Genomic DNA, 22,568 nt, shown 5'->3' with positions numbered 1-22,568 from the left:
AGGACGGCAGAACGATTTCTGTTGCTGTTGTTTAGGAAAGAAACAGATGTTCAACTGTTTTGGGTCTGCACAGATTTTCCTACTTTGCATGAAAAACAAAAATCTTTCTATTCACTGACAGCAAAATTGAGATCTTGAAAAAGTCTATTAGAAGGTTGCAGAACAATATTGCAAAGTAGCTCATGTCAGCCAAACTAGAAGAGCAAAAGGAAGAGCGACCCATCTGGCAGCGGCTTTTGGGTTCTTGTCCCACTTCAGTACAGACCAGGGTACTGGTTAGCTGCTCTCGGGGCATGGGGGTACTGGTTAGCTGCTCTCGGGGCATGGGGGTACTGGTTCTGTGTTTCTTCACTGATAACCAGAAGCCACCCCCTCAAGCTGCATCTAATGCAGCCCACCGATAGCCTGTTCTGTGCTGAAGAGGGGCAAAAAAAACAAAAAAACAGTGGTCTATAGATGGACCACTGGGTCTCTTCAATGGGAACTGATGCCTCCCCTGAGCTGCAGAAATAAGCAGACACTTCCTTTCCACTGCACATATATCCATAAACCCTATGGATGCTTCAGCTGTGCGCTGCACGCCCCGACGACCAGCCCTCACCTCCTCCTTGTGAATGACGTTGATCCGGGTTTTGATGTAAGGGAATGCATGAGACGTGGTGAGGATGGTCTTCCTCTTGAACTGCTCGTGTAGTTCTCCGTGCGCCCGTCCGTCCAGGGTAAAGGGCGTGCAGTACATGAAGCGCCGCAGGTTGTAGTTTTTATCAAAGTAGGTGATCCTGTCCTTCATTTCATAGGTGTCGAAGTACGGCTCCACATAGGTGATCTGAATGAACGCCTGGGGAAGAACGACACCAGGAACTTAGATGTGAGCAGCAGCCAGAAAGCATCATAAATGCTGTAAGGTTATGCAGTGACAGCACCTGGGTTTTTATATATTGGGGGGGGGGGGGGGGGGGGGCTAGCTGCTCTAGTGATGTCACTGTAGGTGGAGATCTGAGCAGGGATGAGATCAATAAAGCTTGTGTAGACTCCATAGTTCTCAACATAAAACCTGGAATATTCTGTTACCTTATTAGCATCTAATTTACATTTGTCGACTGGATTGGAATCCTTAATGACCTCAAGAACGTCCTCCCCGAAACGCTCCCCGTAAAATCCCTACAGAAAGAGCAAAGTGCAGATTATACAAAGATATTCACATTCATTGTAATGTAACCAGTCAGTAAAAGCACAAACACTGTAACATTAAATGATGTAAGCACAGATAGTACTGCCTCCCTGTTTATATAAATGATCTGGGCACAGGTAGTACTGCCACCTTGTCTCTGTATATAAATGATGTAGGTACAGATAGTACTGTCTCCCTATATAAATGATGTGGGGCAGGTAGTACTGCTTCCCTGTCTCCATATATAAATGATGTAGGTACAGATAGTACTGCCTCCCTGTCTCTATATATGATGTAGGTATAGATAGTACTGCCTCCCTGTCCTGTGTATAAATGATAGGTACAGTTAGTACTGCTTCCCTGTATCTATATAAATTATGTAGGTACAGATAGTACTGCTTCCCTGTATCTATATAAATTATGTAGGTACAGATAGTACTGCTTCCCTGTATCTATATAAATTATGTAGGTACAGATAGTACTGCCTCCCTGTCTCTCTATATACAGTTTTGTTCAAAATAATAGCAGTGTTTAAAAAAGTGAATAAAGCGCAAAATCCTTCTAATAGCTTTTATTTCCAGACACACAAATGCATTGGGAACACGACACATTCTATTCCAAATCAAAACATGAAGAAAAAAATATCACATTTGTGTTGTTCCTCTAAAAAAAAAAAAATTGAAGGAAAGTGAATATTAGGCTACTTTCACACTTGCGTTCGGAGCGGATCCGTCTGGTGTCTGCACAGACGGATCCGCGCCTATAATGCAAACAATGGTATCCGTTCAGAACGGATCCGTCTGCGTTATCTTTCAGAAAAAATTCTAAGTGTGAAAGTTAGTCAGACGGATCCGTCCAGACTTTGCATTGAAAGTCAATGGGCGACGGATCTGTTTGAAATTGCACCATATTGTGTCAACTTCAAACGGATTCGTCCCCATTGACTTACTTACATTGTAAGTCTGGACGGATCCGCACGGCCAGGCGGACACGAAAACGCTGCAAGCAGCATTCGGGTGTCCGCCTGCTGAGTGGAGCGGAGGCCAAACAGAGCCAGACTGATGCATTCTGAGCGGATCCGCATCCACTCAGAATGCATTAGGGCTGGACGGATCGGGGCCGCTTGTGAGAGCCTTCAAACGGAACTCACAAGCGGAGCCCCGAACGCAAGTGTGAAAGTAGCCTTAGACTGTTCAAAAAAAATAGCAGTGTTTGTATTCTTCTTTACAAACTCAAACATTCACTATATAAACTGAGAAATGTTTGAAGATTTTCTTTCCTTTGAATCCCGTCACTAGTATCTAGTTGTATGACCGCTGTTTCTGAGAACTGCTGGACGTCTGTGCTGCTCAGAGTCACCACCTTCTGCCCCTGTGAGCAGGTTCTCCGGCCCAGGATGATCGGACCACATTCTACAGTTCTTCTCTATTTCTTGGTTTTGCCCCAGAAACTGCATTTTTGATGTTACCCCACAAGTTTTCTATTGGATTAGATACAGGTGAGAGACAAAAGGACGGCACTCACCGCGATGCGTAGTTAAACTTTCTTTATTCTTTCGGTAGCAAGCGGACAACATATGTGAGTGCTCCAGCTGAATAGGCGACGGCCGTTTCGCACCTCAGTGCTTCATCTGGCCCGTAATCAGTCGAGACACTTCACCTGCTCTTAAGAGGTTTCAGACTGTGACGCGATTCCCCCGCTCCCAGGTGACTAGTTGCTGATATAAGGAAAGGGGTTCTTTTCTGTTAAATGCAGTGCCACTCCGACTTTTTCTACAACCACTATTTCCATTGGATTAAGATCCGGGGATTGGGGAGGCCGCTCCATAACGTCAATCTTCTTGGTCTGGAACCGAGATGTTGCACGTTTACTGGAGTGTTTGGGGCCGTTGTCTTGTTGGAACACCCATTTCAAGGGCCTTTCCTCTTCAGCATAAGGCAGCATGACAGCTTCACGTATTCTGATGGATTCACACTGATCCATGATCCCTGGTCTGCGATAAATAGACACCTCCCCGTATCATGATGCTTGGCCACCATGCTTCACTGTCTTCACAGTGTACTATGGCTTGAACTCAGTGTTTGGGGGTCGACTGACAAACTGTCTCCGGCCACTAGACCCAAAAAGAACCATCTTACTTTCATCAGTCCACAGAATGTCTCGTTAGGCCGTCAATGTGCTCTTTGGAAGATTGTAAGCTCTTCAGCACATGTCTTTATTCAGCAGTAGGACTTTGCGGGGGCTTCTTGCAGATCGCTTGTGTGAGGATTATGGATCATTTACTGGCAGCCCTGATTGTCATCTGATTCACCTTTTTGTCAGTCCAGATGCAAATAGGCTCTCACTCCACTTCCTCTGCCATCTGACAAGCAGATGGATGAAATGCACAGGGGTCCTAGCTCAAAGGATGCCCCAGGTGGATAGCCTCACACCTCTTCCAGCAGATAGGAGCCAGGCCAAGGTAACAGGAAGGATCTCTCAGTATGGGGTCCCAAACCTTCCCCAGTTCAATCAGATTAGCAGACATATTGGGGCTGGCGAGTTATAAGGAATTATGAACCGTCCATCCATCCCAGGCATAATTCGGTTATATTTTAGCAATCCTGAGGCAAAGCCAAACACCCACGTAGTCCTGGCTTGAGACTAGGATGCCCGGGAGGGGAGATATCCATATCTCCCCACAGAAACCTAATACCGGTACCATGTTTGGACTCTAGTTGTAGCCGGAACCCAGGCAGATCAATTGGGCCCAGAACCATCTTCCTGCGACATTCTGGTCTGGGGCTATGAGCCCTAAGGGGTTTTATGGGCCATTTGCTCCCAGCACCAGAGAAGGAGGTTTGGACCCTACCCATAGGCGGGGAGGGGAGCGGCCGGCTACACGTCATAAGCCCATGCAAGCCAGAGGGCAGGTTCTATTCTGAAGGGGGTCACATCATGCCAATGTGTTTGGAGAGCCCAGGAACCAGCTGACCTTACTGCCCCCACGTGACTGCAGCCAAGGCCGAGTCCGTGTTTTGGCCTAGTTACACGCTACCGCGGGTTGGTTTCTCACCATATATAATCCCGTTAGCGGACCGGGCTTACATCAAACGAGAGTGCAGCAGTGAAAAGGCTCTCTCAGCTTGTTGCCTCTCTGTGCCCGCGTGGATAGGAGGTGTCTGTGTGTGAACTGTACGACGCTGACCTTACCTGCTCCTCTGGAGGGCGTAACGTCACATTTTTGGTGACCAGTGACCATACCACGTCTCGTGAGCTCGACGTAGGCGACGTCGAGTGGGCACGAGGTGTGGTATTCGTCACAGCTTGGCTTCACATAAGCGTCTTCTAATTGTAACAGTCCTCACAGGGAACTTTAGACCTTCTTTCATCTTCCTGGAGCTGATTGTTGGCTGAGTCCTTGACATTTTGGCTATTCTTCTATCCATTAGAATGGTCGTTTTTTGCTTTTTTCCACATCTTTCAGTTTTTTGTTGCCATTTTAAAGCATTTGCGATCATTTTAGCTGAGCAGCCTATCATTTTCTCTACTTATTTATATGTTTTCCCCTCTCCAATCAACTTTTTAATCAAGGTACGCTGTTCTTCTGAACAATGTCTGGAACAACCCAATTTCCTCAGAATTTCAGAGAGAAATGCACTGAAACCAGCAGGTAAAACATTTGCTGCCTTCCTTCCTTAAATAAGGGCAATAATTGTCACCTGTTTTTTAAAGAATCAATGATCTCACTCATTAAACTCCACACTGCTATTATTTTGAACATGCCCCTTTCAATAAGTGATTGAATTACAGAGAATGAGCAGCATGCATGTCATGTCTGTTGGGTTTCTATTACTCTACTACACCTGCTAGTAAATTATTTGCCATGTAGACATATCATTTCTACCAAAAACAATGATTGATCAGGTTAGTGATGTCTGACACACTTTTATTTTGAACACAACTGTAAATGATGTGGGTACAGATAATACTGCCTCCCTGTCTCTCTATATAAATGATGTATATATAGATAGTACTGCCTCCCTGTCTCTCTATATAAATGATGTATATATAGATAGTACTGCCTCCCTCTCTCTAAATAAATGTAGGTACAGATAGTACCGCCTCCATTTCTCCCTATATAAATGTACGGTGAAATGCGTTTTACCTCCAGCCGGTGAGATATTTCTGCCAGTTTAGTTATTGCCGGTTCCTTGTAAACAAACTCTTGTTCATCTAAATCTCCAAATCTGGTTCCGTAAAAACCAACACGGAAATACGTCCCAAACATTCTCTTCCCGTCCTAAGGAGAAGGGGGAGTGGCTAAATTATCACATGATTGCCGACTGGTGGACATCAGATATTCTGATCATCAATACAGATCATTAAGAGTTTGCGTCACTTATCTTGTGCTGATGTTGAGCTGCATACTTTCTTATACTACAGTTACCTCCAGAGCTGCATTCAAAATTCTCCTGGCTGCCAACTGTAATATGATGCAACTCAGGGTCAGTACAAGGTAGGTGAAGCTCGATATTTGGAAGACCACGCTGCTCATTACATGGAAGCAAACTGAAAAAAAAAAAAACGGAGCTCCGGGTGCACAATGGATGCAGTCTTTATAATCAGCTGAACCAATGCTAATCAGCTGGATGCCCAACTTACGGCCCTCCAGCTGTTGCAAAAGCACAACTCCTAGTATACAGCTATTAGGGCATGCTGGGAATTGTAGTTTTGCAACAGCTGGAGGGCCGCAGATTGAGCATCCCTGGGCTATGTAATCGAGGGTATGTATTCCTTTGCAACCATCTTTTTATAACTTCAATGCATCAATGAAAAAAGAAGAAAACGGTCAGAATTAAAAATCCCCTACTGTATTGGGGAACACAACTTCTATGCAAAAGTATGTGTCTCCTTGGTTACAGACTACAAACATAACCTACATGTAGTCTGATCTGCAGTCATGTGTTACTCCCCTGCCTGGCTCCTCTTTTCCAGAACCTATAGAAAACATTACAGAAGTAACAAGACTGCAGGACCTGACAACACACAATGTTTGTTTGTAGTCTGTAACCATGGAGACACATAGGGTTACATGGTAAACCTATGTGTTACACAGTAGCAACAGCTGTATACACAAAATGCCAGGAGGTTTGTAAAACTATTTGCAAAGTAGCATTTTTTTTTTTTTATGCACAAGAGCATTAAACATATTGGTTGTAAAAGTCTACACACCCTTTAGCACATATAATAACCCACTATCCATACTGTACTGTCAGGCTGCGTTATCATGTATATGGGTCCAATGATGGCTGCCTATATAATACAGTCGTGAATTGAAGTAATCCCACAGAACTGTCAGGGTACGTCCATGCAAGAAGTATTTTGTAAACTGCGACAAATCTGCAGCAAAATTCTCATAGGTTACAAACGGATTTTGCCACAGATGTGCTGCTACTGTAGACCCATGTGCGGTTGCACCCTAAGGGGTTCACGAGAAACCCACTACAGTGACTGTGATCTCTATCCTGTGGCTGCAACACTACAAGCCACAGGTTGCTGCTGCATGCTGAGAGTTGTAGTTTTGCAGCAGGCGGAGTGTCACAGGTTAAAGAGCACTTCCAGAATCAAAAAACGGGAAGCAGTGAACGCCTGTCGGATGTGAGAGAACGTCACTACATAAATAGACCTGTGTGTGTATGTGTGCGCGAATATACCGGGCGAGGTGGGGACGGACGCGCAGAGTAGCAGAGAGGATTATAGGAAACTAAAGCGCTGATTAACCTATTATTTTCCAGAGAGGAATAAATAATAGGGCAGCCTGAGAGAGGAGATTACACCACAAAGTCATTAACAGAGCTGAAAGATAGCACACAGCCACCATACAGTTATATAACGCACGGTAAACCCCTCTCATCGGTGCTGCGCGGGGGTGGGGAGGGGGATCATTCACATCACAGAGGGAGGTGCTGCGCCAGCCGGGCCGCTCCTTATAACCACAATAGAAAACTGTAAGTGGGAAAAATTACAGTTCACTAAAATGCTGTTTTTTTTGCAGGTTTTTATTTTTTTTGAGTTTTCACAATTTTTTAGTCTAATTCAAAATAAAAATGCAAAATATTCCGGGAATCTGGCGCATTAAAGGTCAATCGTTATATATATATTTTTTTTCTCTTGGCTGAAGTTAAATGAGACATACTTAATATCCACAAAATGGAACTTACCACAACAGACAAGAGTAAAAAGTGGGGAGGAGAAGGGTCAGCGACCGGGGGAGGGGGGAGAGACAGAGGGCGAAGGGGGGGAAAAAACAGAAATTATTTTAATTAGGGTTCATCAAAAATAAATGGATAAAAAACAAGTATTCAACTGGAAAAACGTGCAAATGCAATAATAGGCTTGCACTGGGAGGCAATGCAGAGGCCAGCGGGATTAGTGGATGGAGTGGAAAGTGTTAAACGGAGGCAACATGCGTGAAAAGCAAGAGGAAGATGGAGGATCGGTGGCCGACCAGAAGCTGTGGGACTACAAGTGCCAGGAAGTACTTGGGGCTCACAACTGCCAAGACAGCCACAGTTCCCCAGGGTATGGAGAGGATGGATGTTAGCATGCAGACAGCACTGGAGGAACTAAACACTGGGGAGCGTCAAATCCAGGGGTCGATTCAGCTAAACTGAGATCAGGACCAAATAATCTGCCTAAAAGGGGATAATCACCCAAAGCTTAAAAACAGATAACTATTTAAATGCCAAAACTGAGTAAATCAATTAATTCCTTCTCTTACTGTAAATACATTATCCTGTACTGATCCTGAGTTACATCCTGTATTATACTCCAGAGCTGCACTCACTATTCTGCTGGTGCAGTCACTGTGTATATACATTACTTATCCTGTACTGATCCTGAGTTACATCCTGTATTATACTCCAGATCTGCACTCACTATTCTGCTGGTGCAGTCACTGTGCACATACATTACATTACTTCTCCTGTACTGATCCTCAGTTACATCCTGTATTATACTCCAGAGCTGCACTCACTATTCTGCTGGTGCAGTCACTGTGTACATACATTACTTATCCTGTACTGGTCCTGAGTTACATCCTGTATTATACTCCAGAGCTGTACTCACTATTCTGCTGGTGCAGTCACTGTGTACATACATTACTTATCCTGTACTGATCCTGAGTTACATCCTGTATTATACTCCAGAGCTGCACTCACTATTCTGCTCGTGGAGTACTCCGTAGACATGGAGACCACATAAGTCTGCAGAAGATTTGAATATGAAGAAATATATTTTCAAGTCAAATTGCAAAGTTGCTTTATTTTTCATTTCAGATACTGACCCATCCATTACAGTCACTAAGTGGGGCTGAATCAACCCCTTGATTTTGGAGGTGGGGAGCGGGGGTTGAGAAGTGTTGATGGAGAGAGCACTACATCTGGAGGATGATGAGAGTGTGACATGGTAACTTTATTAGTGTAACGCTGTGAACGTCATGCACTAGGTCTAGCCGGACTTTACCAGGACCAGAGGGTGGTCTCAATGCAATGTGTCAGGTCACAGCACACAGCCCACCACTAGCAGATGTGGGTCAAGCATTGCAGAGGGTCTCAGACTATTAGTGGTCTTTACTGACTGCACAATACCTACCTCCCAGCCCGTACTCTGTGTAACAAGGAGATAAAAAACAGCGTCAGCTGAACAGTCACAGGCGGAGGCGACCGAGGCAGGACTACAACTCCCAGCATGCACTGTCAGTGCCTCAGCATATAACCACCAACCCGGTCTCTGTGGGTGTCTGGCTAAGAATAAGGCAAGGCATTCTGGGAGTTTCAGTGCTGCGCCAAAGACGATGAGCACAGGTTACCTCCAACACCCTGCGTCATAAATAATCATCATCATATTACACCACAGATCAGAGAGAACATGGAAACATCGGAAGATTCATTATTACTTATTGTATTACTTCTAACATCTCCTCTCCTGTACAGAAAATATGCCCCAATGTGTAAGATAGACAGACAGATATGAGATAGATAGATAGATATGAGATAGATAGATAGATATGAGATAGATAGATAGATATGAGATAGATAGATATGAGATAGATAGATATGAGATAGATAGATATGAGATAGATAGATATGAGATAGATAGATAGATATGATAGATAGATAGATAGATATGATGGATAGATAGATAGATATGATGGATAGATAGATATGATGGATAGATAGATAGATAGATAGATAGATAGATATGAGATAGATAGATATGAGATAGATAGATAGATATGAGATAGATAGATAGATATAAGATAGATAGATAGATATAAGATAGATAGATATGAGATATAAGATAGATAGATATGAGATATATAGATAGATAGAGACAGATATGAGATAGATAGATAGTCGTTTGCCTGAGGTATCTATGTATTTTGTAATCTACAAATCGCAGATCCGCAAAATACGGATACTGGCCGTGTGCATCCCAGAAATTCTGTAGGCCCCATTGTCAAAATGCATATTTATATGCATAGTATGCGGCGTGCTGTCCCCATTTTCCGCAGCCCTATTGAATTTAATGGGTCGGCATTCAATCTGTAAAAACTTAAGATTGAAAGAAACCAGGTAGTGTGCATGAGGTCTAAGACATGAGGTCTATCTCTGGTAAAGTCTTTACTCATAGATTGTAAGCTCTTGCGAGCAGGGCCCTCATTCCTCTTGTTGTAATTATCGACTTGTCTGTTGCTCTGTTATTTATTTCTGTTTGTACATGAACTGTAAAGCGCTGCGGAATAGGTTGGCGATATATAAAGATATTATTATTATTTTTCACACACAATTCCTCCGGTGCAGTATACAAGGGCTGGGAGAGGACGTGTGACCGCTATGCACTGCAGAAGGTCACCACAGCAGGGGGTAATGACTGTCACATTGTGAATGTCAGCGTGGCAGGAAACACCTTCGTTTCAGGCAGGTGCAATGTCACTAGTAACATTTGTACATTTGTGTGAGGGGGTCATTCCCATGGTGGGCACTAGAGGGCGCTAAGCTCTGCTAATTCCAGACTAGCGCACATCAATGATCACTATAAATCACTGGATCGGGCCACCACAGAGCACAGACCAGAGATGCCTTCTCGTTACCTGGTGGACGATCTTGCTGAATGCTTCCTGCAGTTTTCCGTGAATGGCACACAGCTTCTTGGCGTCTCGGTTGGCTTCATGTATGGGGATGAGAACTTTGTAGACGTCGTTCACGGCCTCGTACATACCAGCCTGGAAGACAGTCACCAACCAGTAAGAATGAGCGACGACGATACCGTAATAAAACTTAATATAGTTTTAGGTGACCCTGGGTAGCTCCTTCTTGTGTGATGCCAGAGGTGTGCTCCGAGTCGGTCATCTGTGTCCGCACTGCTGCTCCTGCTCCCCTCTCGCAGCATGTCATCTCACAGAGAAAGAGGTAAACTGCAGCTGCATCTCCCTCCTCCCAGTCTGCAATGGATTTCTGAACAATGACAGAGAATCTGCAGGCAGGGAAGTGGAACCACAGGCTGCTGGATGGTGGCGATAATGACAGCTACAGCACCCCCTATGGAGTGTAATAAAAAGCTGCAGGCATATAAGAGCAATTTCACCAAAACTGATGACTTCTCGATGATCAAGGTCTACTGTTTGCAGTGGCTTTACATTCTGCCAGAAGGATTTATAAATTAGGCAAATCCCCCATATGCACCATATAGTGGCCGAGAGGTGGTAGAGTATCTCATGGATGAGGACCGAGGAGCAAAACCGCAGTTCACCACAAATTGCTACTGCTAAAAAGCGTCTGGTCATCAAGCCAAAACACTGGCTATTAAGGGGTTAAGAAAAACACACACATTATGTACGCAGCCCCCTGCCTGTGACATATGGGAACTTCAGTTCCTTCCGTGCCATGATCAGATAAGAGCGGGCGCCTTTTTCGCTGAGTGAATTAACTTTTCCCCGGATGCGGAGGGAGCTGCATACAAGACGGCGAGCTCCTCCTGCCGACTGGAGATCATCGTTAACCAGCTAGTTACCAGGGAGAATGACGCCGCAGCCTGTTCTAGGAGTCCGACCAGTCCGGCCTCCGTGAAGTATTTCCCTGAGCAAATTCCTTCTTCATCCGGCGACACCACGTCGTCTGACACCGCAGACTCTTCCAGGACGTTAGAGGAAATATTCTGGGTGAAAAAAAAAAAAAAAAGGTCAACTATTTCCTCTGCGTACCATTTTCAAGATCTCTGCTTCCAATCAGTGAATGGGAACATTCAGAGGCTAAAAACCTACACTGATTATTGCTATTGAAACATGGCTGGTTACAACAGAGCGCTCCGAAACATTGTAACAAGCGCTGCAGCTTTCAACATGATCCAAACTGTTTTTCAGTCTCTGGATGTGAATCGAAATGTCAGCTCTGTCTGCTAAAATTTAAAGGGCTTTTCCCGAACTTTCATGCTGATGATCTATCCTTAGAATACGTCAATATCAGATCGCTTGGGGTCCGACCCCTGCACTGGACTGAGCCGGTAGTACACAGGTCCTAGAGCTGTCTTAGATCTGGGGCCCCTCAGCTCTTGCAAACTGATAGCGCTGACCAATCATAAGGTCAGTCCCTGGAAAATCCCTTTAACCCTAAAAAATCCTCTGTGAGTGTAAAGCATCTTCTGGACAAATCTCTCTCCTGTCCTGACAAGTTTACAACAATGTATCAACTTGGAGTCCTCACAGACGATTGTATAAAACGAGATACAATTGTAGCAAACTCACAATTGGGAGAAATATTTGGTCTGTACAGGTTTTTAGTTCTGGATGAGTATACCCATTTACTGACAGCCATCAGAGATCTTGAAAATGATGAAGCGATACACAGTGATAAAGCTATATTTCTTCACGGTCCGTGCATATTCACCTGGAACGTGACGCAGCCAACCGGTAGATACTTGCGGTCTTCCAGCATGCTGAGATACTCTGCCACCAGAGCAGCGGAGTGCACCAGGCACTGTGCCGACTCTGCGTGGTTGCTCCTTTCAGAGTGCTTCCCCGCCATGTTCTGCAGCCACGTTAACCGCAGATCCGGGGACGTCTGGTAACCTTTGGCAATTCTAAAACAAGGAGACGAAAAAAATATGACAAAACCCAAGAAAGTACTGAAGGTGTTTCCCTCTTGTTGGAAACCCCACTTTATATAGCTAGACCACATGCTAAATGGTGTGTAACCAATCCTTTTATACTATTTCTCATCTGTATCATGGAAGGGGGGACACACAGGCTTGACCTTGGGTATAGCTGCTGCCACTAGGAGGCAACACTGAGCACAAAAGCATGAGCTTAGCTTAGTGTACGTAGGAGGCAGACCTGCAGATTTTTTTCCTCTCCCCCCCCCCCCTCTCTTTTCTTCTAGCGGGATTACAGGCAGTCCTAGCTGCCTGCACTACCACCTAGGAGACGGGAGACCAGGGGGTTCCCAAGCCTGCTGCTCCTTCCCGATCTCCAGAAGACAAGGAGGACCAGAGGTTCCTAAAGCCTCTGCATCCCGCCAGCCTTCGGGTCACCACGGCCACCCAAGACATGTCCCCTCTGTTTCCGGTGTAGCAGCCCTCCCCAAGAGTGGTAACCCGGATGGAACCGAAGGGGGGGGGGGGGGGGGACAGAACACACCAGACAGGTAAGTATAAAAGGCTCCAACCCCCCTCTCCCCCTTCTCAGGTTACTTGCTGTGGATGACCCCCACGAAGCCTTGACCCCCCCAGGCAGGGAAAGGGTTAACAGCTGGAATCTTCTGCCAAATCTGCCTTTGAAGCAGCTGGCACTGCCCTACGCCCGTTTTTTGCCTCTACATGGGGCAGCAAGGCTATGACCGAGTGGGCAAACAAGCTACGTCAGGCTTTCGGATATTGCAGTGCAACTTTCCCACGCCAGCTCTTACATCTGTGAGCCCTCTCTGGATGCGGCCAGGCTTTTGGTCTGCTCTTCAGCCCTTTTGGTGGCTATTCGCTGTACCCTGTGGCTATCTTGCTGGGCGGTGGATAATGCTTCTAAACTGGCCTTGACGCCCCCCCCCCCCCTTCGTTCACGTTTCCTTACGTGTTCCCTACACTTTAGCTCATTCTCCGGAAAATCAGGTCCAAAGGTCTGCCCGTCATTCTCGTGGCCCCGGACTGGCCACGCAGAGAATGGCACGCATCCCTAGTCTCCCTCCTCGCCGACGAACCTTGGAGTCTTCCCCTTCGAGAGGACCTCTTGTCGCAGGGACAGATCTTCCACCCGAATTTAGGGTCGCTACATTTAACGGCAATGGCTGTTGAAGCCGCCATAATAAGGGCTCGGGGTTTCTCAGATGCTGTGGGTCGGACCATGATTCGGGCTAGGAAGCCATCGTCCTCCCGGATCTATCACCGGACCTGGAAGTCCTACTTTAGTTGGTGCGAACGCCACCAGTCGTCTCCTATTCGGTTCTTGTTGCTGCAACTCTCGTCTTTCCTGCAGTCTGGCATGGACTTGGGGCTGGCTCTCAGTTCCCTCAAAGGTCAAGTTTCGGCCCTTTCCATTCTTTTTCAGCAGGGGAGAGACCTTTCTGCAGGGGGTGGCGCACGCTGTGCCCCCTTACTGGCCTCAGTTGAATTCTTGGGATCTTAATCTGGTGCTCAGCGCTCTCCAATTCTCTCCGTTTGAGCCTTTGCAGCGGGTGTCCCTTCGCTTCCTGTCCTACAAGGTGGCCTTTTTGGTGGCAATCATTTCTGGCTCTTTCCTGTCGGTTGCCCTTCCTTACCCTCCATCAGGATAAGGTAGTCCTTCGCCCGGTCCAGTCCTTCTGAAGGTCGTGTCGGCATTCCACCTCAATGAAGAGATCATTCTCCCTTTCTTTTGTCCTGCCCCGTCTCATCCTCGTGAGCAGTCGCTCCACACTCTGGATTTGGTTCGGGCCATTCACATCTATCTGTCTCAGACGTCCTCTTTCCGACGGACAGATTCATTATTCGTCATTCCAGAGGGACCGAGACGTTTTGCAGACGGCGGTTCTCCGATTGGCCGAATGGCTTCTTCATTTATGACCCACCCCTGGGACTGCTCTGTAACATCCCAAGGTCAAGTCTGTGTTCCCCCAATGATACAGATGAGAAAACTAGATTTTTGTACTTACCGTAAAATCTGTTTCTCTTCCATTCATTGGGGGACACAGCTCCCATGCATTCTCTCTGGTTACGGGCCTCGTTGTGGCCTGCGCAATTCTGGGTTTGTACATTGTTTGGTTTTCCAGTTTTTTCTTTTGCTTCTCCTACTGCTTTTGCACAAACTGATTTAGCTTAGTCCCTGTAGGAAGGGTATAGCTGGAGGGAGGAGCTCACCCTTTTGTGCTCAGTGTCACCTCCTAGTGGCAGCAGCTAAACCCAAAGTCAAGCCTGTGTCCCCCCAACGAACAGAAGAGAAACTGATTTTACGGTAAGTACAAAAATCTAGTTATTGCATCTAATACAAAAAACAAGCTAAGCATGCGGTCTGCATTTAAATTCTCTTACGGTTTTCTGTATGCAGCTCCTGTACAGACCTGTGTGTCTCCATGGTTACAGACTACACACAAACCCTGTGTGTTGTCAGGTCCTGCAGCCATGTGTTGCTCCCTTCCATCCATCTTCTCTTCTACTGTCTGACGGTAAGAAGAGGCAGAAGGACTGCAGTAACACATGACCGCAGGTTCAGACTACACAAGCTTTGTTTGTAGTCTGTAACTACAAAAAAACATAAAAAAAAAAAAAAGAGCTTGCTACTGTGAAAAACGGGTGGCAGCAGGCTGAGAGGGCTTAGAAACGTAAATGAACCGACACTCACTTCACTGATCCCCCATGACTCCCATTCCAATATTGCTGGGTCCAAAGTGCTTTATACATCCGGCTCGTCTCATGCTGAAGGAAATGCCTTCTCAGCCAATCACCAACCACGGTGCCAGTGATTGGCTGCACAGTTATTTCCTGTGTGTCAAGATGGGAGCAGGAAGTGGACTGCAATGGGGAGCAGACGGCGCCAGGGGATTGGTGAGTATAAGTTCTTTATGAGCTCTGAGCCATCATTTCATGCAAGAAAGCCTAATTTTTATTTTTATTAACATGTTTGAGTGCTAAAAAAATGGTTGCACCCTTTCTAAACACTAAACCCTCCCCCACCTGTACATGAGGTCAATCAGCATCTCGGGGTCCTCCTGGTGCTCCTTCATCTTCACCGTGTCTGAAAGTATCATATGGAGGTTAAATACCAGATCCTGAACCTGAAATAAAACACACCTGACATGAGGCCAAACCGGAAAATCATAAAAAAAACTAAAATGACAAACCCTAACATACTAATAACATTAGGATACATGGAAAGAGTAATTCCGATAAAGCGTCATGAAAAGGCCGAGAATAATGTCCGCACCCTAAGGTCTTCATATTCAGAGGCCGTGGTGCGGCACATATAAAAACCAGGGCTGTGGAGTCGGAGGAAATTTTGGGTACCTGGAGTCGGAGTTGGCAAAAATGAACCAACTCCGACTCCTACCAAATTTAAATTGGAATAAAAAATAAAAAAAGTAAGTTTAAATGTCCCAATTCACAAAAAGTTATAATTAAAGGGAATCTGTCACCTGCTTTTAGCATTTTAAGCTTTTAACATCGCCATGTTCAATAAAGTACCTTATTTCCTGCAGTGGTCTTCTTTATTTCGTTTTGTCATTTTGATAAAAAAAGCTCTTTTTCTGATACGCTAATGAAGCTCCAAGGTGCCCAGAGGGGCGTTTTTTTCCCTCTCTGGAGCCCAGTGACGCCCCCCTGCAGTGCCCAGCCCGCCTTCATTTGAAGCCCAAGAAGGCCTCCTGATCCTGAAATAACCTCCCACAGCTCCCTAGGCAACAGCGCCTGCGCGAGATTTCTGGTGGCCGACAGGAAGAAGAACGGGGCATTTCTTGAAGGTAGAAGATGACGTGGCGAGGAGGGCGGAACAGTTTTCCGGGGCTATGGGAGGTTATTTCAGGATCAGGAGGCTTTCTTCAAATTAAAGCGGGCTGGGCACTGCAGGGGGGCGTCACTGGGCTCCAGAGAGGAAAAAAAACACCCCTCTGGGCACCTTGGCGCTACATTTGCGTATCAGAAAAAGAGCTTTTTTTATCAAAATGACAAAATAAAGTAAGAAGACCACTGCAGGAAATAAGGTACTTTATTGAACATGGCGATGGTGACAGCCTTAAATGCTAAAAGCAGGTGACAGATTCCCTTTAATTACTTATCTACTGTAAGAATAAAGGCCAATGCATGCAGTGCGTCACGTTACCGCAAAACAAACACGTTAAGTGACCGTGAAGAAGCGTGCTTTTCATATGCTTGGCACGCAACGCACAGTTAAAGAGCGGCAATACTTATACTTTCCATTGTGTTGTGTTCCGCTGTTACAGGGAACGCAGCACCCATGGTTAGCCTCGCCTCTCACTGATGACTGATCAAGTAAATATGTTTTATGCAGGACTAGAGACACTTGTATAAGTGACGGGAATGGAGGGTCAATAGCTCAAGACTGAAGCTGTAAACCATTAAAAAAAACTGCTGTCATTCAGCTAAGGCTATAAATACTTGTAAACTCAGAATGTTAGCTTAAACTTCAAACATGACTATGGGATTCTACTAGGGAAATCATGTTTTAAAATAAATGCCCCTTCCCCGATCCTCAGCAGAAGATCAGCACACAGCGGAGAAGGCAGCAGCTTCTGCCCAACTACCTCTCTGTGCTAGAAGAGCTTCGAAGAACTTGTGGAACACATTGTGTTTGTCTTTTGCTTAAACTGTTCAATACAGTAGACTGTTGGCTTCCTAGCTAGTAGTTCTGTGGTAATGACATGTATGTTGCCTTTCTTTCCTTCTAGGTAAGTATAAAATACATTTGCATATTTAATACAGAGGAGTCGGAAGTACCAAAAACTGAGGAGTCGGAATTGGAGTCGAAGCATTTATCTACCAACTCCACAGCCCTGGCAGAAACTAGAAACAATTTGTCACAATGTTACATTTCACAATGTAAATCTGCGGGTAACATTAGAGACACTTTGCTGTCTTATTTGTCATTTCATATCCCTTTCTCTATTCACATCCAAAGCTGCTTGCAAAACGACTGGCGGCCCTTGGAAACGAGCAGCGGCTGTGAGCTCTGTCTAATGCTCCTCTGATCTCCCTCAATGCACTGTGCTCTGGCAAAAAGAAGCGCAGCAGAACCCTGAATTTAGCTTTAAATGTGAATGGAGAAGAAGGCATAATGTAACGGAAAACCAAAGAATTTACAAAGTGACTCAACATTTTATGAAGATTTTAAATGAGAAATGTTCTCTTAACTTCATAAATGTTAATACATTTTATTTTTTGTGCCTTTCAAGTAGTACAATCTGATACAATACAAATTTTTATTTGCTGTAAGGGTGGGTTAACATCACGTTTTATGCCTCTGTTTGACGTCTACGTTACAAAAAAAAAAAAAGAATAGAAAAACTCAGCGCAGCACACCACATCCTTGTATCCTGCACAGTGCGTGGCATTAGTCTGAGGCATCCATTTAACATATACGTTAAAAGGATGGAAATGAATTAGATTTTTTTTTTTTTTTTTTTTTTTTTTTTTTTTTTTACTTTTCACAAAGATTCAGTTAAATAATAAAGTTCTGGCTGCCTGCAGTCACCACTAGGGGGAGCTCACTGCATATGTATACAGATCCAACTAAAGGGGTTGTCTAAAAACATGCCTTCAGGAAAAAGAAAAAAAATTGTATAAAATAACGATCGCCTGCTGCTGCAGCCAATGACGTGAATGCTGCAGTCAATTAGTGTTCACAGTGGTGACCTTAGCAGTGATTGGCTGCAGCGGTCACATAATGTGTCGACACATCTATACTGGTTCAGGAAGAACAGAGACCGTGACCGGAGCAGCAGGAGGTCGGTAAGGTGAGGATTGTTCCTCTGTAGTTACACGGGCTGGACAACTCTTTCAAACTCAAGAATAAATCTATACAATAATTACACTATAAACATTAAATAATCAATATCGATAATTGACACCCTAAGGATTGTGGGAAATTAGAAAAGATTTTCATGAGATAACCACCTGCCGGGCCCCGGACACTGCGCACGCACCTGGTCTGAGAACGTCGTCTCACGGAGCTCCAGATCCTCCTCTGCGTAGGTTAATATGGTCTTCAAGGAGCGCCTTAGAAACTCCTCGTTGAAATTCTGTGACGTTCCGACCAGGGAGGACAGAGACATGGTCACCTGCATCTTCACTCGAGCAAAATTCTGTAAAAATTCACAAACGGTCAGAAACAACTCTCAGAAATCTTCACGGATGAGAGCGAGAAGCAAGTAGTTTAGGTTTCAGTCAATCCCCATTTTCAAGATCTCTGCCGTCAGGGAATAGGAAGGTTTTACATGTGAGGCCGGTGCTGCTTACGCAGCGGAGAAGTTTGTTGCAATGTGTCAACAACAGCAATCAAATTAAACACAGAAGCAAAAAAGTTAAAAGGGGTATCCAGGAATTTGATATTGATGGCCTATCCTCGGGATAGGTTGTCAATATCAGATCTGCGGGAGACACCATGTTCAATGTGATAAGTTCCCTTTAAACAGGAGCTCCAGTGAGAGCTGCAATCTCTTCACATCTAACCAGCGCCGCCTACTGGATAGTACATTGTATAGCGGCTGTGCTTGATATCACAGCTCAGCCCCATTTACATGAATAAAACGGAGCTGTGCCTAGGGCATATGACCGATGTACGGTGACTGGCCTAGAAAGAAGCCAAGTAGGGGTATGGTCTCTTCCACCAATAGATCGGACCTCCACCGATCTAATATTAATGACCTATCCTCAAAACAGACCATCAATTTCAAATTCCCGGTCCCGACATTACAATATTAGTACCTGGCAGTGTAGGGCATGATAAGTAGATGTCCTTGCGCGTTTTTTTCAGATTTGCTGCTACATCCCCCGCTGTGCCCCCTGTTCTCTTTTGCTGCCCTGTATGCTATTTAATAGCATCGGTACTGGGAGGAGGAGACGGCCGTGCTTCTCAAGGGGCGTCTCCTCCTCCCTGGCGGCGACGCTCTCCACTGCAATTGGGCAAGAGATGCCCATTGAGGAGCACGGCCCGTTTATTACTCCCTGTACCGATGCTACTAATTGGCATACAGGGCGGCCAAAGAAAACGGGGGCACAGCAGGGAACGGAGCAGCGCATCTGAAAAAAATAAAATAAAAAAGGAGATTTTTGTGAAACTCACCTGTAAAATCTTTTTCTCGTCTTTTCCATTGGGGGACACAGACCATGGGTATAGCTTAGAGGTATTAGTAGGAGGGACACTATGCAAATGAAAGAGCTCCTCCTCCTCGGGCTATACCCCCAGACTCCACCAGGAGGAACTCAGGCGTTGCACAAGCAGTAGGAGAAGGAGCAAGAAAAAATCATGGAAACCATCGGACCAAGCCATAAGGTCCAACCAGAAACAGAAAAACTGAACTAAAGACCCCTCCTGCAACAGGAATAATGGGTGGGAGCTGTGTCCCCCAATGGAAAAGACGAGAAAAAGATTTTACAGGTGAGTTTCACAAAAATCTCCTTTTCTCGTGCTTTTTTCCATTGGGGGACACAGACCATGGGACGTCCAAAAGCAGTCCATGGGGTGGGAAAAAATATCAGCACCGCCAGGAGGAACGCCCCAACGGACAAACAGGAACCACAGCCTGCAAAACCCTGCGGCCAAAGCCGCATCAGCCGAAGCCAGTGAATGCTACTGACAAAAATTTGCAAAGGTATGCAAGGACGACCAGGTGGCCGCCGTACACAGCTGAGACGCAGAGGCACGACTGCGTCTTGCCCAGGAAGCCCCCTCCGCCCCAATGGAGTGAGCGGCAATTCTAGCCGGGGGAACTCCACCACAAGCGTGACAAGCCGCGGAAATAGCCAAGCAGATCCAGAGCGCCAAGAACGGCGGACGGAAGCAGTAGCCGCGAGACACACCTTCAGGACCCGTACAACATCCAGGGAATGCAGAGTGCGTTCCTTGGGGTTAGCCGGAGAAGGACAAAAGGAAGGCAGGACAAGATCCTCATCAAGGCGGAAGGGAGAGACCACCCTGGGCAAAAAGAAGGGGACTGGACGGAGCACAACTTAATCCTGGAGGAAAACCATTAAGGCTCCTGACAGGAAAGAGCGGCCAGCTTCGACACCAGTCTGACCTAAAAGCTCGTGATGGGACGTGAACTCACAGCCACTGCATAATAGCCCAGAACTTTAATCACTACGCTATGTAGCTGTATCAGAAGCTATGGTCACAAGGAAGTCCAGATGAGAACAGTCAGAGAGACCCTCCTCAAAGGCTCGAAGGGAGCCGACTGCAGAGCGCGCAGAACCAAATTGAGATCCCAAGGAGACAAAGGGGGAACATACGGGGAACCGAATGCGCCACCCCCGAAGAAAGGTCACCACCGGACCCTTAAGAGCAAGGGACCTCTGACGGCCCGCGCCGAAACCTGACCTTACAGGGAACTAAGCGACAGTCCCTGCACAAGCCCCGACTGAAGAAAAGACAGTACCATCAAGATGGAAAACCGAAGGGGAGGGAACCCCGAACCCTCAAAAAAGGATAGGAAGGCCATCCAGGTACGATAGTAAATCCGGGAGGAAGAAGACTTCCCCGGACTGATCATGGTCCTAAACCACTGAATCCGAGAACCCCATCTTTATCAGGATGGCGGTTTCAACAGTCACGCCGGTAAACGAAGAGACCGCAAATTCCGGTGGAAGAACGGGCCCTGAGACAGTAAGTCCTGTCCGTCGGGAAGAGGCCATGGGGCGTCCGCCAGCAACCGAGCCACGTCCGAAAAACCACGCGCGGCGAGGCCACTCTGGGGTGATGAGAACGGTCGGAGTCCCTTCCGCCTCGAACTGGCGTAGACCCTTTGGCAGGAGAGGAAAACAGAGGAGGCTGAAGTCCTGCCACGGAGACACCTGCGCATCCATCCGTACGCCTCCGGATCTCGGGCGCGAGCCAGGACCACTGGGATCTTGTTGTTGAACCCGGACGCCATTAAGTCCACATCCGGACGGTCCCATCTGTGGCAGATTTCTTCGAACCCTTCTGGATGCAGAGACCACTCGCTTGGATCCACCGTGTTGTGGCTTAGAAAGTCCGCTGTCCAGTTGTCCATTCCTGGAATGCAAACTGCTGACAACACCGGAACGTGAGTCTCCGCCCACGTCAGAATTCACTTCACCTCCTGCATCACCATCCGGCTGCGGGTCCCGTCCTGATGGTCGATATAGGCCACGGCCGCGGGATTGCCCGTTTGAACCCGCACTGGGAGGCCCGCAAGGAGAGAGGTCCAATAGGAGAGAGAGAGCGGAAAAAATCGCCCTCAATTCCAGAAAGTTGATTGGAAGGCGAGACTCTGCCGCCGGCCAAATTCCTTGAACCGTGCGAGACTGGAAAACGCCCCCCCAACCCAGGATGCTGGCATCGGTGGCGGCGATCGTCCAGGAGAATGCTAGAAAGGAACTCCCCGACCTCAGGTTCTTTGGGAACAGCCACCAAGGGAGAACTGCCCGAACCCGCTGAAAGGTAAAGGATCTCCTGTTGCGCCAGGCGAGTGTGAAACTGGGCATATGGAAAGGCCTCGAAAGAGGCTACCATAAGACCCAGGACCTGCAAGTATTCCCGAATGGAGAGGCACGGGGAGCGCAGCAGATGCGACACTGCCCCCTGGACCTGGGAGGACCTGAAGGCTGGTAGAATACTTTGGCAGCCGAGGTGTCCAAAATCACCCTCCGGAAGGAGAGCCTCTGGGACGGGAAGAGGCAGGAGTTTGGGAAAGTTACCAGGCAGCCGAACCGTTCCAGGGTCTGAACAGTGATCCGGACGCTGTCCGTGGTCTGCGGTAGAGAGGGGGGCCTCTATCCGGATATCGTCCCGACAGGGCAGCAAAGGAATGCCCCTGGTACGAAGAAGCGCCATGAGCGGTCCAGGACCGTGGCAAGGACCCGCGGGGTGGTCGCCAACCCGAAGGAAGGGCGACAAACTGACAGTGTCGACCCATAATGGCGAAGCGCAGGAATCGATGGTGGGATTCCGCAATCGGGACATGTGATAGGCCTAGGAGCAGCAGGGCGGGCTGACTGGGCCCTCTAGTGCCGGGAAGGCTGGTGCAAAGGAAGGCCTCTTTGCGGGCGACCTGAGACCCCCGGCGGAGGAAGCAGGCGACGGCCTACCAGATGAGAAACGGCAAAAGGCATGCAGAGACGAACTCGTCCAGCTGATCCCCACAAGGCCTGGAAACCCCAAAGGGGAGATTAGCAAGGGAACGCTTGGTGGAGGCGTCAGCGT

At 46.9% G+C, this 22,568-nt stretch overlaps 1 protein-coding gene across 7 annotated transcripts in view; it reads right to left on the bottom strand.

Moving 5' to 3' along the window:
* Positions 1 to 22,568, bottom strand: part of DOCK7 (dedicator of cytokinesis 7) — a 143,157-nt gene that overhangs the window by 10,882 nt on the left and 109,707 nt on the right. For 4 of the 7 annotated variants that reach the window (XM_044301167.1, XM_044301169.1, XM_044301171.1 and 1 more), the window contains 9 exons: positions 18,331 to 18,489; positions 15,350 to 15,450; positions 12,100 to 12,292; positions 11,228 to 11,371; positions 10,308 to 10,439; positions 8,807 to 8,821; positions 5,319 to 5,444; positions 1,072 to 1,161; positions 602 to 838 (listed from right to left, as the gene is read on the bottom strand). In XM_044301167.1, the coding sequence (XP_044157102.1) occupies positions 602 to 838; positions 1,072 to 1,161; positions 5,319 to 5,444; positions 8,807 to 8,821; positions 10,308 to 10,439; positions 11,228 to 11,371; positions 12,100 to 12,292; positions 15,350 to 15,450; positions 18,331 to 18,489 (1,197 nt within the window). Of the gene's footprint in view, positions 1 to 601; positions 839 to 1,071; positions 1,162 to 5,318; positions 5,454 to 8,806; positions 8,822 to 10,307; positions 10,440 to 11,227; positions 11,372 to 12,099; positions 12,293 to 15,349; positions 15,451 to 18,330; positions 18,490 to 22,568 lie in introns of all 7 variants that reach the window. The other 3 variants (XM_044301168.1, XM_044301170.1, XM_044301173.1) reach the window with 1 other exon arrangement.

The sequence above is a fragment of the Bufo gargarizans genome, chromosome 7 (assembly GCF_014858855.1).
Source record: "Bufo gargarizans isolate SCDJY-AF-19 chromosome 7, ASM1485885v1, whole genome shotgun sequence".
Taxonomy (NCBI): Eukaryota; Metazoa; Chordata; class Amphibia; order Anura; family Bufonidae; genus Bufo; species Bufo gargarizans.
The sequence above is the reverse complement of the archived record's forward strand: the minus strand, read 5'-3'. Positions and strand labels throughout refer to the sequence as shown.